At 55.1% G+C, this 15025-nt stretch overlaps 7 protein-coding genes across 7 annotated transcripts; 2 read left to right on the top strand and 5 right to left on the bottom strand.

The window, feature by feature from the left end:
• Positions 1–1732: 1732 nt before the first annotated feature.
• Positions 1733–2815, top strand: QBC33DRAFT_446801 (aldolase; the record flags this gene model as incomplete). The annotated part of the gene is made up of 1 exon (XM_060424397.1): positions 1733–2815. The coding sequence occupies one exon, from the start codon at positions 1733–1735 to the stop codon at positions 2813–2815; it is 1083 nt and encodes a 360-aa protein (XP_060286268.1).
• A 157-nt stretch (positions 2816–2972) lies between these two features.
• On the bottom strand, positions 2973–4253 carry QBC33DRAFT_530009 (P-loop containing nucleoside triphosphate hydrolase protein). The gene is made up of 2 exons (XM_060427198.1): positions 3912–4253; positions 2973–3840 (listed from the first exon to the last, which is right to left on the bottom strand). The coding sequence occupies exons 1-2, from the start codon at positions 4068–4070 to the stop codon at positions 3400–3402; spliced, it is 600 nt and encodes a 199-aa protein (XP_060286267.1). The 5' UTR covers positions 4071–4253; the 3' UTR covers positions 2973–3399.
• A 312-nt stretch (positions 4254–4565) lies between these two features.
• Positions 4566–5159, bottom strand: QBC33DRAFT_556475 (uncharacterized protein; the record flags this gene model as incomplete). The annotated part of the gene is made up of 1 exon (XM_060429727.1): positions 4566–5159. One exon carries the CDS (start codon positions 5157–5159, stop codon positions 4566–4568), a length of 594 nt encoding a protein of 197 aa, XP_060286266.1.
• A 2206-nt stretch (positions 5160–7365) lies between these two features.
• Positions 7366–8176, bottom strand: QBC33DRAFT_530002 (uncharacterized protein). The gene is made up of 3 exons (XM_060427197.1): positions 7979–8176; positions 7890–7921; positions 7366–7813 (listed from the first exon to the last, which is right to left on the bottom strand). The coding sequence occupies exons 1-3, from the start codon at positions 8026–8028 to the stop codon at positions 7644–7646; spliced, it is 252 nt and encodes an 83-aa protein (XP_060286265.1). The 5' UTR covers positions 8029–8176; the 3' UTR covers positions 7366–7643.
• Positions 8177–8311: 135 nt separating this feature from the next.
• Positions 8312–9853, bottom strand: QBC33DRAFT_529998 (retinol dehydrogenase). Its single transcript, XM_060427196.1, has 3 exons — positions 9131–9853; positions 8893–9069; positions 8312–8838 (listed from the first exon to the last, which is right to left on the bottom strand). Exons 1-3 carry the CDS (start codon positions 9592–9594, stop codon positions 8436–8438), a joined length of 1044 nt encoding a protein of 347 aa, XP_060286264.1. The 5' UTR covers positions 9595–9853; the 3' UTR covers positions 8312–8435.
• Positions 9854–10241: 388 nt separating this feature from the next.
• QBC33DRAFT_529996 (uncharacterized protein) lies at positions 10242–12016 on the top strand. Its single transcript, XM_060427195.1, has 5 exons — positions 10242–10665; positions 10732–11107; positions 11201–11318; positions 11381–11445; positions 11521–12016. Exons 1-5 carry the CDS (start codon positions 10489–10491, stop codon positions 11904–11906), a joined length of 1122 nt encoding a protein of 373 aa, XP_060286263.1. The 5' UTR covers positions 10242–10488; the 3' UTR covers positions 11907–12016.
• A 1211-nt stretch (positions 12017–13227) lies between these two features.
• QBC33DRAFT_603051 (putative alpha-ketoglutarate-dependent sulfonate dioxygenase) lies at positions 13228–14714 on the bottom strand (the record flags this gene model as incomplete). Its single annotated transcript, XM_060432173.1, has 4 exons — positions 13228–13269; positions 13615–13795; positions 13872–14270; positions 14335–14714. The coding sequence occupies 4 exons, from the start codon at positions 14712–14714 to the stop codon at positions 13228–13230; spliced, it is 1002 nt and encodes a 333-aa protein (XP_060286262.1).
• Between the last annotated feature and the right edge of the window lie 311 nt (positions 14715–15025).

Raw genomic sequence — 15025 nt, 5'->3', positions numbered from 1 at the left:
TTCCGTTGCTTGAGTTTGTTTTCTGTACTTGATTTTCGAGTTAACAACATAGTATGGCCAGCAGTCTGTTTATGCAGTTCCCCAGCTCATATATAATCCTATAGGGTGGGGGGGGAATCTTTCCGATCGTTATAGGGAGGATTGATTGATTGGTCAACCCCCAAATCTCACGTGAAGGTCTCAAGATGCACGGAAGATCAGCGCAGGACGCAAAACCAGGGATTGTGGGTTGTAGTGTGTACAAGATCCTTGCCCCTCCTTTCGCCTCTTATTGCCTGAGAGTTGATGGGCTTTCCATCTCTGCGTGGAGGCATTACCGACAGCCGTCTTTGTTATTGCTAATAGCCGGCGCGGACGAGGCTCGGAAAGAGGGGGCCCTAAAAGGATGAGGTAACAAAAATCAGCATCGTGCGTCAAGTAAGCAGCCAGGAATATGTAATTGGCACCTCGATGATTCGCCAGCCAGTTTGCCGCCTTCCAGTCTCACATCTCACGGCCTCACCAGCTTGCTTGCTACTCTCAGACCGAACCCATCGCTGACAGCGATCGAAACTTCCTTGGCGGATGGGCCAGCTGGTGTCGTCATTAAAAGGAAGTTACCCAGAGCTCTCCCCCAACAAGATTTGAGCCAGTCAGGAGCCACGGCACTCTCCCGACAACGCGTCTCCCGGAATTGTGGCGGCCTGCAGGCCACTGGTGCCTGTGTTTCGCCCCTGGAAGTGGGATTTGGAGGAGGTCCCAAGCATTGCGTTGGTTGGTGGATTTGGCACGGTCTGGCCTACGACAGATTGATGTGGGGCGTGGGGGTCAAGGCGGGCAAACGCCAGCTGGTACCTCGGTACCTACCTAATTAAACACGACTTTCATTCGCACCTCCATCCAACTCGGGTGACTTCCTGCCAGATCTGCACCCACTACACCCGTTACAAGTCTGAAGGGTTTTTCCCTTTCTCCCTGCACCACTGCCGGCGGCAATTCCGAGGTCTGATTGCCTATGCTTGGCTGATGCAAACCCCAACTTGACACATCGCCTCCGACCTAGGCTCTGCAGGCGTCAGTGCGGTCCATGCTGAACGACTCCTCCGCTTTGTTTCCGGCAGCTCTGGTGGCACCACGGGCTCCGATGGGTTCTCTGCTCTTGTGGCCGACAATAGCCAGCATTGATAGTCTTGATCATGGATGTTGCGCGACTCAGGTTGGTGAACACTCGCTGACGCCCCTGAGCTGAGTCCCCTTGACGCCTCCTTTTCGCCAAAGGAAACCCCCACGCCCGGGCCCCAGCGGACCAGGGGCTTCGGTATTTGTGTGGACATATATTACCAGCCCCGTTGTTCACCGACCTCTGCGGGTTGGGAGCCTCATTCCCGACCCATGGCCAAGGGCAGGGGTGCCTTTTTCCCGACTGGAGGGGGAATACGGGGTTGTTGCTGTGGCCGTGGCTCGCTGATCGCTGTTTTTCCCATGGCCGCGGCACTAGTGTAGTCCACCACCTCCCCGCATCTACACCGGGAACAAGGTTCCTGGGAGGGAGGCGTCGTCGCCCACTGAGCTCTCGGGGTACATAAGCCGACCTACTCCCCGAGATGAGATAACCTTCCTTAACTTTCGTTTCCATCAATCCCAACTTCCCCCGAGCACGTTCACCTGATTTTAGCCACTCTACTCTTGGCTATTGATCCCCCTACACTACCTACCTACCTGTAATACCATAATACCCAAACATCCACAGGGAATGGACTCCACAAACACTACGGAGCTTGCCACTCCCCCCTCTGGCACCACCCCCACCACCCCTAAACACGTCACGACGCCGACCACAATGACCACAACCACACGCCTCCCCACGGGCGTCTACGTGCCCATGCTCGCCTTCTTCACGCCCTCAGACACCATCGACGTGCCAGCGACGCAGCGGCACGCGGCGCGGCTCCTCGCCGCCGGCGTGGCGGGCCTGGTGGTGCACGGATCCAACGGCGAGGCGGCGCACCTGAGCCGGGAGGAGCGGTGCGTGGGCGTGCGGGCCGTGGCCGACGCGGCGCGGCACGCTGCCGACAAGCCGGGCCGCGTCCCCGTCATCGCGGGGTGCGGCGCCCAGTCGGTGCGCGAGACGGTCGAGCTGTGCGCCGAGGCGCGCGGCGCCGGCGCCACGCACGCCCTCGTCCTGCCGCCGGGGTACTACGCCGGGCTGCTGGGCCCCGCGGGGCTCGTCGACTTCTTCGCCGAGGTGGCTGACCGGAGCCCGCTGCCCGTGCTGGTGTACAACTTCCCCGCGGCCGCGCACGGCGTCGACCTGGACAGCGACGTGCTGCTGAGGATCGCGGCGCACCCCAACGTGGTCGGCGTCAAGCTGACGTGTGGCAACACGGGCAAGCTGGCGCGCGTGGCGGCCGAGGCGCCCAAGGTGCGCGGCGGGAGGGACGACTTCTTCGTCGCCGGCGGCAGCGCCGACTTCCTGCTGCAGGGCATGGTGGTGGGCGGGCACGGCACCATCGCCGGGTTCGCGAACCTGGCGCCGCGGGCGTGCGTGCGCATCGTCGAGCTGTTCGAGCAGGGCCGGTTCGCCGAGGCCCGCGAGCTGCAGGCCGAGGTCGCCCGGGCGGACTGGCTGGCCATCCGCTACGGGTTTGTCGGCGTCAAGGCCGCCATGCCCATGTTCCACGGCGAGGGCGAGCGGGCGTCCTGCGCGCCCAGGAGCCCACTCAAGAGGCTGCCGCGGGGCGGCAAGGCCGAGGAGGAGATCCGGGAGGGCATGGCTGGCGTGATGGCGATAGAGGCCGAGTTGGCAAAGATGGAAGGAAGTGGGGTCGCGAGGTAAAGCCGCGTGCGGTGGTGGGGAAATGGGGTCGATCATGATGGACAATCTCTACCCAAGGCTCGGTGTAGATAAGCCGGCGTGGGGGTTGTCGGCTATGGACGGGGTGGAGTCGGCGGGTCAAGCACTGGCCATTTTAATGCAGGTAGCCGGTCGTAATGTGCAGGATAGAAGCATTGGGAGGTAGCTTTGATCCACGGGGGAGGCAAAATCATTGAGAAAGCATCTAATTATTAGACGGCATAATTACACATTTCTTCTGAGGCCCGCAAGGGCTGACTTCATGCCCCGACTTCGCTCGACTCTCGGTACACTGTCGACTGCTGACCAGCAATTAGCAATACCACGCAGCTCGCTAGTAGTCTGCTACTCTAGAATAGGGGACGATGTAGAAAAGGGTGTGGCAATAGATTTGCCGCTTGGATCACCTCCCTGCTGAGGAATGACTCGTTAAGGACTAACAGTGGTTCTTCGGGCGCCCTTGCCTCCTTATGCCTTTAGACTCCATCAGCCCAGCCAATTCCACGCTTGTCTAAACTTTCTACTCTGTGATCAATTGCATAACAATGCCCACTATTTAGAACCGTCTAAGGATTGTCTCTCCCCATAATCTCCCCGATCCTTGATACCACGTCCTTCTGGACCTCGTCGGGACTGCGATCAACATCTATCCGGACGACATCATCCTCATCCTCCTCAGGTGGCTCGAGGTCCATGAACTGCGAATGGACCAAGTTGCTGCCGGCAAAGTGTCCCTTCCGGGCCGCGGCTCGCCGCACCAGGACCGACTCGGGCGCCTCGAGATAGACGAAGCGAATCCGCAGGCCCGGCTCGTCCGTGGACCCCTCGCGCAGGACGTCCCTGTAGTGCCGCTTCAGCGCCGAGCAGGTGACGACGAGGTTGTCGGTCGGCTTGCCCGGCGGCTTGACCAGCTCGCGGTCCCGCAGCGCGCGCAGCCAGTCCCACCGGTCCGAGTCGACCAGCGGCTCGCCGCGGGACATCTTGTCGACGTTGGATTTGGGGTGGAACTATTACACCACCAACTGATAGTCAGCTGATTGCATTCGAGTTTATCGTGAGAACGGGAGGGTCTAGTCACGTCGTCCCCCTCCAAGTATGTCATTTTGAGCTCCTCCGCTAGTTGCTTGGCCACGGTTGTCTTGCCGCAGGCTGTTGGCCCTGTCACGAACCATATCCACCGGTGAGCGGTGGGGGCTCCCCCCTGGTGGCTGTCCGCCGTGTCTGCTTTGTCGGCCATGCCGGACCGATCAATTCATCCAAAGGTCTAGACTTGTGATGAAAGGGATTCGAAGTTAGGCAAGGAGTACACCCATGCGAAACAGGCGTGGGCATCAAATACTGCGCGTATATGTCTAAAGTCTCGATAGTAGGTAACAGAAGTATGATTTAGGTACTCTCCAATAAATTGGATGCTGGGTTGTGGTTGCCTTGACATTGGCCAGCCCACCCCATTTTCCCCAGTAGCTTCTGACGTCACCGGATCCAACAACGGGGCATGTATACGGATCCGTAGACAAGCGTACATGGAAGACGACTGCCCAAACGAAAAAAATACATCCACGTCACAAACGGGGAAAATGTCAAGCCAATTAGTTGTGTCTATTGCAGCGTTGGTGGTTTCTTGTGATCCAGGTCCGACCTACCTAAGCTGGGGTGCTTGAGAAGTTCGTGCTCTGGGATTGGATGCCTCGTGCTAAGATGATATATAATAAGAGGCGTTTACAATTTGGTCCTAGTCCTCGTCCATATTCTCCTCTTCTCTGCCCTGAGCGGCCGTCCTGCGTCTCTTTTTGCGCGACTCGAGATTGGTGGACGCTTCAGCGAAGATGCTATGTTTTTCCTCAAACATCCCCACGAATTCCTTCATCCCCCCTACGATTTGCTTCATTCTGTTCGTACCCAGAAAGCTCTGTATCTCAAGGCGCGCCTGTTTTTCAGTATCAAGCGACGCCCTCAGACCGTCCCGCTCCTCTCTACACTTGTCCAACTCTGCTTTATTGGCCGCCAGTTCAGCTGTCAGCTTATCCTTTTCCTTCTTCACCTTGTCGAGTTCCCGGCCGCGAGTGGTCAGCGAGGTCTTCAGGTCATCTTTATCCTGCCGTGTTTCGTCAAGTTCCCGGCCCTTCGTAGTAAGCAACTCCTTCAGGTCATCCCTCTTCTTTGTCAATCTGTTGAGTTCCTGGTCACGCGTAGCCAGAGATGCCCTGAGCTGATCCCGCTCCTTCTTCAGCGCCTCAATCCCTTGCTTATCTCGAGCGGCAGAAGCTGCCACGCCCCCTCTTGCCGTGCGGCTTTGGCCAGCCGCATTGCTAGACGAAGGTGGCATACTACTCCCCGCAGCCAAGCTCGACCGATCCTCATCATGCTCATCTTTCAAAGCCTTCTCCGTCGCCGAGATTGGCAGTCCGTCGGTTATCCACCAAACAAGCCACTGGCAACATGGAGTCAAAGCATCGGATTCAGGGTCATAGGGAGCCCATCTGCCGCAGAAACACTGAGATGCGTGTCCTATGGTTGCTCGAGTCGCAATCTTTATACACGGCTCCGAACCGCAGGCCTCCTGTCTTGCCGGGTCTGTCAACCACTCCTTGACGGTTATCGCAAGAATGGCCTAGTCCCCGGCTTCGTAATACTCGGAAGTTGCAGGCTGGTCCTGGGAGATGATTGTAACTTCGAACAGCGAGCCTAGTTTCTTGCCCGTCCACTTCAGATTGCCGTCGCCCGCGCGCCCGAATGCAGCGTTGAGGGATGCGAGGCTTTTGTAGGGGAATGTAGTTTGCTTGAGGAGGTCGTTGATTGCCGGCTTCCAGACATCGTACTCGCCCTTGGGGATTGACATGATGGGCACCTGCATCTGTTAGTCTGCATGCTCTTCTATGCTGAGGTGAAGCCGCCACTTACCTGGTCCCAATATGGGTGGCACAGCCTGTAGCTTCGATGCAAAAGTTTGGGGGATGGAAGATGAAGTGAAAAAGGCGGTTGGATGAGAGAAAAGAGGGGGGAAGTGAGAGGGGGATGGGCTGAGGGCCGATATGAGTGTTTGTCTGTCTGTTTGCTCCTCAATGCAAGGTTCATGCATGTGGCGTTGATTAGGTACCTCTAGTGGGGAGAATCACAATCGGTACCTCCCGTCCTGCCTGGAAAATGCATCTCAAGTAGGTATCTCAAGTTACCTACCTGGCGTAGTACAGACAGGAGTAGGGATGGGCAATTTGGCATCTCATTGGGGCAGAGTCCGGCGCCGCAACCTCTTCTGTGGGTGGCGGTAGCGACCCCGGCTGCCAGGAGCTTTGGTAATTACCGCAGCCTGGGTTTGCTGTTTACCATGAGGTCGGCGATGACTTTTCTCCCACGATAATTACTGATTCCTACGAAAAGAGAAGGAACGAAAGGAAGCATAGGTCTACGTGATACATGTAAGTCTATAAGAGCCATGTGCAACTGAACTGGGAGGAAACAGCTAGCAACTGGCTGTCTTCTCTTCAAAGTCCAAGCAACGAACTGCCACAGTCTATTTTATCCTACACATAGGTAAGAGACTTTGACTTGTATCTTTACTCTCGGAGCTCCTAGTAAGTTACTTTGAGAACTCACAACAACCTACCGGATATCTTTGTCATATGGAACCCGGCATTAATTTCAATGGCCTTTGATTTGGGTTTTGATACCCCTCCTCGATCTCAGCTCTATTCTATACGGCTCGGCGCTCAGGCTGTCTATCAATTAAGAGCGTGGATATCCCGGAGTCCACACAGATCTTAGTGGCACATGGCTTGAAGATGTTTCTTGGAATCCATCAGTCCACAAGTAATGCCGTATGTATGCCGTTGCTGTTGCTGCATATTGCTGCAGCTTTCCAGAGCCAACAGCCGCCGTCATACCGCTCGATACCGCTCGATCGCCCAATCATTCACGTCTGCAATGTAGCATGCCATGATGGCTAAACATAACCCTTCGCAAATGTGGAAACGCCACCAGAGCTAAGGACACTCCCTGGCTGTGACGTGTCTCGGTAAGTTGTCCCCATTCGGAACATTCGGAATCATACCCCCTGAAGGTTGGGCAGCCCAAACTAACATCTCCCGATAATCTACCCAGCAGAACCAGGCATGTTAATTGTGACTTGACTCGCCATCTTTGCCATCGATGCTCCAGCACAGGTCGCTCATGCGACGGGTATCCCTCCGGAACATGAGCGGTTTGCAATGCAGACTGGGTTGGTCCACATATGATATCAAATTCTTCCTCGTCCCAGGTCTAACTGTTTCCCGTAATCCACCCACTCAAAAACGCTACCGCCACACCCGAGGAACCACGAGGGTCGAGAATTTGGCAGACTCCTTTCCCAATCACCACAAAACTTCACCGAGTAACCCGCAACCCGACAGATACTCGAGAATAGCCCTGGCGTCGAGAACCTGAAGCCATCGCACGTCGGCGGTCAAACGCGGCACTCGCAGACCGTGATGGCCCACGACTAATTCCACGCCGCGTTCGACATCATCATCGCCGGCGCCGAAGAGTCTTCTGCTCCTCCTCCCCTCCCAACCTCCTCAACGGGCTCAATTCTCCGTCGACATCGGCCGTCGTGCCGGTGCTCTACACAGGTGGGCGTTGAGAAGAGGCTCGCAGGCGTGGAAATCAGGAAGCAGGTGCACTATTTGGGAATGATAAGGAACTGTGTCACCCAACCCAGCGAAAGATCTCATTCTGGAGTAGAATCTCTAGTAAGTTTTCACTGAACTCATTGTCTATGTCTACAACATAACCATCTGCCCCCCCAAAACGCCAGCAAATTAAACCAGCCGAATCACCACCCCAAGACATTGAACAAGCTCTTTCGCGGGTCCTCCTTACGGCCGTCGAAAACCCTCTGTCTCGATGCCTCGCTTTGGGGGCTCTTGTACTGGCTAAAGAACCGGTCCATTGTGCGAGACTCGTTCTGCAGTTGTGATCGGATATATGCAGCCACGGCAGAGACTGATCATGGTGTTAGCACCTATTCTCGACAATGTTTGGAGAATGGGGTACGAGAGGGAATTTCAGGGGCTCTAACCACTTCCGATGACAACTACTGCGGGCAGTAACCTGGAACCTATTAGTTTCCAAGCGCAGGAGGCGTGGTGGGACGCTCAGTTCAATTACCTTGCCGCACCGAGGGATGGGGCAGAAAGCTTGGCTGGTTGATTGACCATGATTGTGACTGTTGTTGTGTGGGGAGGACTTGAAGCTCAAGTAGGCTCAGATTAAACCTGCGCGATTTGCTGTATCGATAATTATGATGAAGTTAATTTGGGGCCGCCTGCTTGCGGAGATCATTGCTGCATTTATAATTCCATTGTTACCTAGATATTCCGAGCGTGGTGCGGCCATTGTTCGACTCTTCCGGTGGTTGTTCGAGTGTTGCGTGTTGGTAGTTCGAGGGTGGTGTGGTCAGCGGTCTAAAATGGCATGATCACAGTCCATGTGGCATCAACCCTCCCATACAGTCGCTCAATTTACACTACAGAAATGTCTACAATTCAGGTTACAATATACTTGGCTCCGGAATCACGTTACTCAAGACTTCAAATGCTTCGATATCGGTTGTCCCCGTCCCCCATCATTTCCAGTTAACCAACGCGGTTTCTTCGGCCCTCAGCCCCGCATACCCAACGCTATCGCGCCACAGCGCCTCCCGCTTGTTCGGATCTCTCGCCTCAACGCTCGTCTCCAACGGATCCGTGCCGTTGAGGTACAAGTCCTTTGGCCGCTCGCCAAGCGCCTCCGTGTCGAACGCCGCCCTGACGACATCGTTGGCCGATTTCGTGGTGGTGCGCAGCGACCCGTTCGGGGATAGCGCGGTCATGATCGTGGCGAGGAGCGGCAGAAGGTACCTCAGCACGACGGTGAAGAGGAAGTTACCCCGCCGAGCGATACCGCTGGGCATGCCGCCGGGGTCGACGCCGAGGATAGAGATGTTGGAGAGAGCTGGGTCGCTGTCCAGACGCTTCTGCAGTTCGTGGCTGGAGGCAGTGGTAAGCTGCTTGTTTGTGCAGTATGGGCGATGAGGCACTCACATCATCATGACCTCGCACAGCTTTGCAGCTCCGTATCGTCTGAATCCGGCATTCATCGTGGGGTCCTCCTTGGTTGAGCTCCAGGTCCCCTTGGCTAGGGACTCGGTATCGTGAAAGAGAACCTTCCATTTCTCGTCGTGATACACTCCCATCGAATTATTTCGGGGGTCTGCAGGGCTGGACAGGGAGGTATGTGTCAGGACTCAAATGTCATGTTGTCTCCCAAGAATTTACTTACTCATGCAGCCAGCTGCCGAGAACCACGACTCTCCCGTGCTCCTTATCCATGCTCTGAAGCAGCATCAGAGTCAACAGCCAGTGCGACAGGTAGTTAGACTGGAAGGTCATGTCGAAGCCATCTGGCGAGAAGTCGTGCGTCGTATGCTCCTGGTAGCCGGCATTCAGAATCAGAGCGCGGATCGGAGGCAGAGAGCCCTCGGCGACGCGCCTGTTGATGGCATTCGCGACCCCCCGCACGTTTGACAGCGTCGACAGGTCCAAGGCAACCTTGTCAAAGCTATGTGTTGACGGTACGGATGCGAGAGCTTGGTTGAGAGCCGTCGCTGTCTCAACTTTCCGGACGGTGTAGATGCCGTAATAGTTAGCCGAGAGCTCCGGCGACGAGATGATTTTGGAGACAATGGCGGAGCCGAGGCCACCATTGGTGCCTGTGACAAAGATTGTGCCCTTGAGGTCTGCCATTTTTAGATGCGTAACAAACTGGATGAAGTCGCCTTGCGTTTCCGGAATCCTGTAAGAGGGATCACTCAAGATCACTCAAGACATAAATGGTACTGTGGGGCCTCTCTCTGGCTGGGCATGTGTAAGCACCAAGTTGCATAATCAATTCCACCAAGTTCCAAATTCCAAATTCACGATCACGTGGCATGCGATGTGTAAGCACCAATTTCAACTTATCAAGGATCTACAACCTGTGTGAGGATAGGTCCCTAGTGTAGGTATTTGGATGTCCTGGGCTTCCAAAGCTTCCCAAGATCGATCTTCACAAGGGGCGACGATCAAGTGGCTAGAGCGTAAGTGGAATAGCTGGCGCGGAAACTGACTTCCCTTAGCACAAATGCTAATTTCTACGTACATACACTAGTAAATATTTACATGCAACACACGAGCATAGAGCACCCACATATCATAGTGTACATATTATCGTCTTATACGTGACGCATCATACATAGGACAATGCACATCCATTGATTGAGTGTGGCTGGGGGGAAGTTGGGACAAAAATAGACAAAGGCGGCAGCGTCGAAGCTGGCATACCCAGATCCCTGGTTCTGGGAAGCTTTCCCCGCAGGGGGGCGCTGGCCGGTGCTACGCTAGAGCACGGGGCAATCCCGTCCTTAGCACTTGGCAAAGGGGTCCGAGACACCACTCCACCGACACCCAACCTTGGGAACAGTCCTGCTGGTACGGATTAGTGATTTTACTTAAGTCGCCCCATTTCCATTTCCCCCAAGACCTGGGCCTGAAGCTGAACATCCATGCCTCAATGGTTTCCGCCCCCGACTCTCCTCTTGATGATGACCCGTCTTTGGGTCCGACAGGCGCATAACACCAAAACGCCCGCGTATCGAGGTGATGGACCCGCTGGAGCCGATAGAGTCGACGGCCGATGAGAACAGAGCTCCGCATTTACTGGCCTCGGTGTGGACCCTGACCGCACTGTCGCTGGTTTTCCTCGCCCTCCGATATTTCTGCAAATTCCGACGACACAATGGCTTCTGGTGGGACGACTATATCCTCCTGGTTTCATGGGTAAGTTCCATCCATCCATCCATCCTCTTCCCAGTTCCAGCAAACTAAGACGGGCGGGTGTAACAGATATGCCTCCTCCTGGTTGCCAGCCTGACCACCGCCGCCACCGGGTTCGGCCTCGGCCGACACTTTACGGACGTCTTTGCGAATAACCCGACAGACCTGTTCCAAATCGCGCGGCTTATCGGCCTGACGTCGCTCATGTCCATCCTGGCCGCGGTGTGGAGCAAGACCTCGTTTGCCGTGACGCTGCTGAGATTCGTCGACGGGTGGAAGCGGCCCTTTCTGTGGTTCGCCATCGCGTCCATGAACGCCCTTATGCTCACCGCTGCGATCCTCCTCTTCACTTCTTGCGCCCCGGTCCAGAAGACCTGGGACCCAACCATTCCTGGGTCCTGCTTGTCTCTAAAGGTCGACATCGTGATCGGGGTAGTGGCGTCTGGTGAGTCTTTACCCTCCCAGCATCGAATCGGCCGCCAGAAACACTGGCCTATGTCTGCCCAGGGCACCTTCGGCTGACGCTGCGATCCCGTAGCCTATTCGGGGGTGATGGACGTCCTCCTGGCATTGATGGCATGGAGGGTTGTGTGGGGGTTGAGCATGGAGACCCGGGAGAAGGCTGGCGTTGCTCTTGCCATGAGCATGGGTGTCTTGTGAGTGACGAGGCAGGCGTGTCAGATGAACGCGACCCAGACTGCTGACCACGGGCTATCAGTGCCGCAGCCATCGCCTTTATCAAATGCTATTATATCGGCAATATGGCTTTTGAGGACCCTACATGTGAGATATTCCCCATCCTTTACCCTTCATCGCCCCCCCTCCCCCTTCTGGCGCTTTTCTGACCCTTTCCACAAGACACCTCCGTTACGCTGATGATCTGGGGCGCCGCGGAATCGGCCGTGACCATCATCGCCGCCTCGATACCCATCCTGCGCACCATGTTCCTCGAAGTCTCGATGCTGAAGTACCGGTCCAGAAGCGTGCGGCTGGAGGATGGGATACGGATGTCGACCAGCCGGATGCGAAACCTGTCGTTCTCCCGCGCGCCCGATCCTCCCCAAGGCAGCGCCGCCGCCGTCAATGCGGGCGTTGACGATGATGCCAGCATAGTGCCGTCCCGTGGTGGCGAGGAATCGAGCCTAGGGTCGGATGTCAAGCTGGGCGGCATTCTGCGGACGACGGAGGTGGAGATGAACTACCATAGAAGGGAGAGCGCGGATAGATATGGCTATGAGCCGTGATGATGAGGCTGGAGTAGGGCACTTCAGCCCTGACTGGCTTATGATACCCTTAACGCTGGTCATGAAGACTACGACGGTTGTTTAAAAATGTAATTTTAATTGTATTGACGTCCAGGCCTCTCGCACGGTCGCCATTGAACTAACCCCGGCCTCGAGGGGAAGCTGACGGGAATATCGCTCCGTGTGCCAGCTTCGAATGTCTCGGTTGTTGAGCTTACCTGCCGTATCAAGAAGTCTGCGTCGTGTGAGGACATCAAGGCTGCGATCAAGGAGGTCGCTGTTGGGCCACCCAAAGGTGGGCTTTCCCCCTTTATTCCCCGTTTTCCCGGCATCGTCTCCTTCGAGGGGGGGTACCATTGTCGTGAGTATAACAGGTAGCATATCGGTTCCTGCGACCATGGCTATGTGTGGGTCGGATGGGGCGGTTGCATCTAGCTTGGCTTGGGAAGATGGGCAGATGGTTGGAGCTGGGAGGGAGGAGACAAACGTGGTGGTGATGAACATATCTAACACAACGTATCAAGAGGACACCTCCATACTCACCCTTGAAGTCAGTAGTCTGCTAATCCCCCAGGGTTAGATTGTTTGAATAAGGCAAGACTTAGCTGGTGTGGGAGAGGTATATCTTGCTAGAGATGGCTAGATATGCTGTGTTGGACAGGTCCTTCTGGTATTCCGTGGATGTGTTGTTGACTCCTGGCTGTTTGTCCTTGGCCTTGGAGAAGGAGGGGAGTTGGTCTGTATGCTTAGATAAGGTAGGTAAAGGTACACTGAGCAGGTACCTGATCTCATATTCACTCACTTCCCATAACCTGACGGGCAAGGCAAGGAACGCCCTGTGAGTGGGTGCCCGCACACAACCACGCATCACCTTCACTTCACCTTCCACCTGCCCACCCTATATAGGGCCAAATACGGTCAGAGGTCTGCAACGCATGGCAGGGGGGGTGGTTCAGCGGTTAAGGGGGACGCCCCTTAGCCGCCGGACCCCCCCTGTAAGACCCAGACACGACTGTGATACCGAAAGGTCGCCGATTCGAGTCCCAGCTGCGGCTGGGATTTCGGTCGGCGATACTCGGATCCGGGGAGTGCAGCTCTGCCCGGGGAGCCGCACTCTAGTCGCAACAAATGTCCCATACCAAACACGATCAAGTGGGGGGGCGCTTTAGTAACCACGCGGCTAAGATGGTTTCAAGGGCCAGTTATTTGTAGAAGAAAAGGTAAGTTTAATTTTTTTCTTCTTTTTTTTTGCCCTTCTCGCGGTTTGACGTGACGTGACAGCACCAAAGCCAATCATTGGTAATCCCACGCCCGCAGCGTCTTAGGGAAGCTTGACTGTGGCTTTGGCAAACTTCTTATGTTGCTAACGTAGATTGGTGCTTACGCATGTTTGAATCATGCTACTGTCTTTTAAATTTTTTTTTAAAAAAAAATACTTTTCGCTCTCTAAAAAAAAAAAAAAAAAAAAAAAAAACGATACTGTCTAAGGAGTAGGTAGGTATATCTAGATATATCAATATCTTCCTAAATATAGACGATGTTTGAGACGTGATACAAATAGCTGGCTTCTCTTTTGACGTGGTTTGGCACTTGTTCTCATCTCACATTAGCTAGTTCAGCCCTTAAGGTGTTCACTGCTACCGTTGACAGCACCAGCCTTGGATTCTCTCCCACCGGATACTCTCCTGGTTCGCTCGCTTAAGCTTACGCTATTCTCGGGGTCAAAGAACGGCTTCTCGCCGTAGATCGCCGTCCGCTTCCCCTCCCTCTCCTCCGGATTATATCCGCCCGGAACGGCGCGATGGGCCACGACACGATTGTCCCAGAAAGCCACACTCCCCGGCTCCCATTTCCAGCGGACAGTAAGGTCATCTGCTGCGTGAAGGTGCCTGGTAGATTGTTAGGAGAAGACCTTGGTTGGTCCGGCGGTGGGCAGCCGCCATCTAGGGAACGGAAGGGACTCACTCGCGGAGAAAATTGAGCGTGTGCAACGCTTCGGCTCCCTTGAGACCCTGGAGGTGGATGACGAAAGAGGGATTGTAGAACAGAGACTTGAGGCGCGTCACGGGGTGCGTTCGCACCAACGGGTGCTCTCGCCGAACAGGGCCCCGGAACGGCTGCGAGCCGCGGTTGATGGAGTTGACGTAGCTGTGTTCCGAGGAGTGCACGCCCTTGAGGCCCTCAAACAGTGTCTGGAACGACGGACTGAGTTTGTCGTATAGAGCGGTTTGGGACGTGAAGATGGTGTCACCGCCCGTCTCAGGTGTTCTGACAAGGCGCAGGATGGTGTAGGATGGCGGGTTGGCTTCGAATGAATGATCTGAGTGGAAGTCACCACCATAATTCGCAAACGAGCGGATGTCGCTGTTGGCTGTCAGCATCCTTCATACTGAAATATACCTGCAGCAAGGGGGCCGGGGAAAATTACTCGTCACGCCCGAGGATGGTCACATGGCGAGGGTCGACCTGGTTGGGATCTCGGTCTTGAATGCCATAGTGCTTTGTGAGTTCATGTTGCTGCTCGAGTGTGATGTCTTGGTCCCTGAAGAAAACAACGCCCCTCTCCGCGACCAAGAGCGCAAGATCATCCTTTTGAGCGTCGGTCAATTGGCTGAGTTGAATACCCTGAAGCTCGGTACCAATGTAGGGTGTGAGGTGCTTGACTTCGGTGGCCGCTCCCAGTATGTTTTTCTTGGTCACGTCCGCGAAGAAAGCTCGGTCATCGAGAGGCACAAACTCTTCGACAGGTGGATGAGGAGGCTTGAAGTTCAACACCTCCTCTGTGAGTCCTGTGTGGGAAATAACCATCTTGATTCTGGCGGTTGATGGCTCATCTGGAACTGTATCTGATGAGGCATGAAGCTTTAGAGGCGTTGACCCCCCTGTTCAGTCAAGGACTGTCTACAATTTAAAAGACACACATCAAGCTACAGTTTTCCGACAAACCTTCTGTTGCGCCCTTGCGAGTCGCCATCTTGTAATAAAATGGCACAAGAAAGGTGTCGCCATTGTAGGGTTCATGGCATGATGGATTTTAGCTGCTTCATTGGGCAGTACGAGCCAAGCATGCATGCTGCTTACGAGCTTATTAGTTACTCCTGCCGATCCCAAGCAAATAC

The sequence above is a fragment of the Phialemonium atrogriseum genome (assembly GCF_030411735.1).
Source record: "Phialemonium atrogriseum strain 8032-3 unplaced genomic scaffold QBC33scaffold_5, whole genome shotgun sequence".
NCBI classification, from domain to species: domain Eukaryota; kingdom Fungi; phylum Ascomycota; class Sordariomycetes; order Cephalothecales; family Cephalothecaceae; genus Phialemonium; species Phialemonium atrogriseum.
The sequence above is the reverse complement of the archived record's forward strand: the minus strand, read 5'-3'. Positions and strand labels throughout refer to the sequence as shown.

Excerpts from the sequence above, each read along its gene's own strand:
- QBC33DRAFT_530009 (XM_060427198.1), bottom strand. The coding sequence starts at position 4,070 with ATGGCCGACAAAGCAGACACGGCGGACAGCCACCAGGGGGGAGCCCCC. Across the intron at positions 3,841-3,911 it reads CATACTTGGAGGGGGACGAC|TTCCACCCCAAATCCAACGT; the intron begins GTGACTAGACCC and ends GTGGTGTAATAG.
- QBC33DRAFT_530002 (XM_060427197.1), bottom strand. The coding sequence starts at position 8,028 with ATGGTCAATCAACCAGCCAAGCTTTCTGCCCCATCCCTCGGTGCGGCA. Across the intron at positions 7,922-7,978 it reads CCATCCCTCGGTGCGGCAAG|GTTACTGCCCGCAGTAGTTG; the intron begins GTAATTGAACTG and ends AATAGGTTCCAG. Across the intron at positions 7,814-7,889 it reads AGTAGTTGTCATCGGAAGTG|TCTCTGCCGTGGCTGCATAT; the intron begins GTTAGAGCCCCT and ends CACCATGATCAG.
- QBC33DRAFT_529998 (XM_060427196.1), bottom strand. The coding sequence starts at position 9,594 with ATGGCAGACCTCAAGGGCACAATCTTTGTCACAGGCACCAATGGTGGC. Across the intron at positions 9,070-9,130 it reads CTCGGCAGCTGGCTGCATGA|CCCTGCAGACCCCCGAAATA; the intron begins GTAAGTAAATTC and ends CTCCCTGTCCAG. Across the intron at positions 8,839-8,892 it reads CTGTGCGAGGTCATGATGAT|CCACGAACTGCAGAAGCGTC; the intron begins GTGAGTGCCTCA and ends CACTGCCTCCAG.
- QBC33DRAFT_529996 (XM_060427195.1), top strand. The coding sequence starts at position 10,489 with ATGGACCCGCTGGAGCCGATAGAGTCGACGGCCGATGAGAACAGAGCT. Across the intron at positions 10,666-10,731 it reads ATATCCTCCTGGTTTCATGG|ATATGCCTCCTCCTGGTTGC; the intron begins GTAAGTTCCATC and ends CGGGTGTAACAG. Across the intron at positions 11,319-11,380 it reads GCCATGAGCATGGGTGTCTT|TGCCGCAGCCATCGCCTTTA; the intron begins GTGAGTGACGAG and ends ACGGGCTATCAG.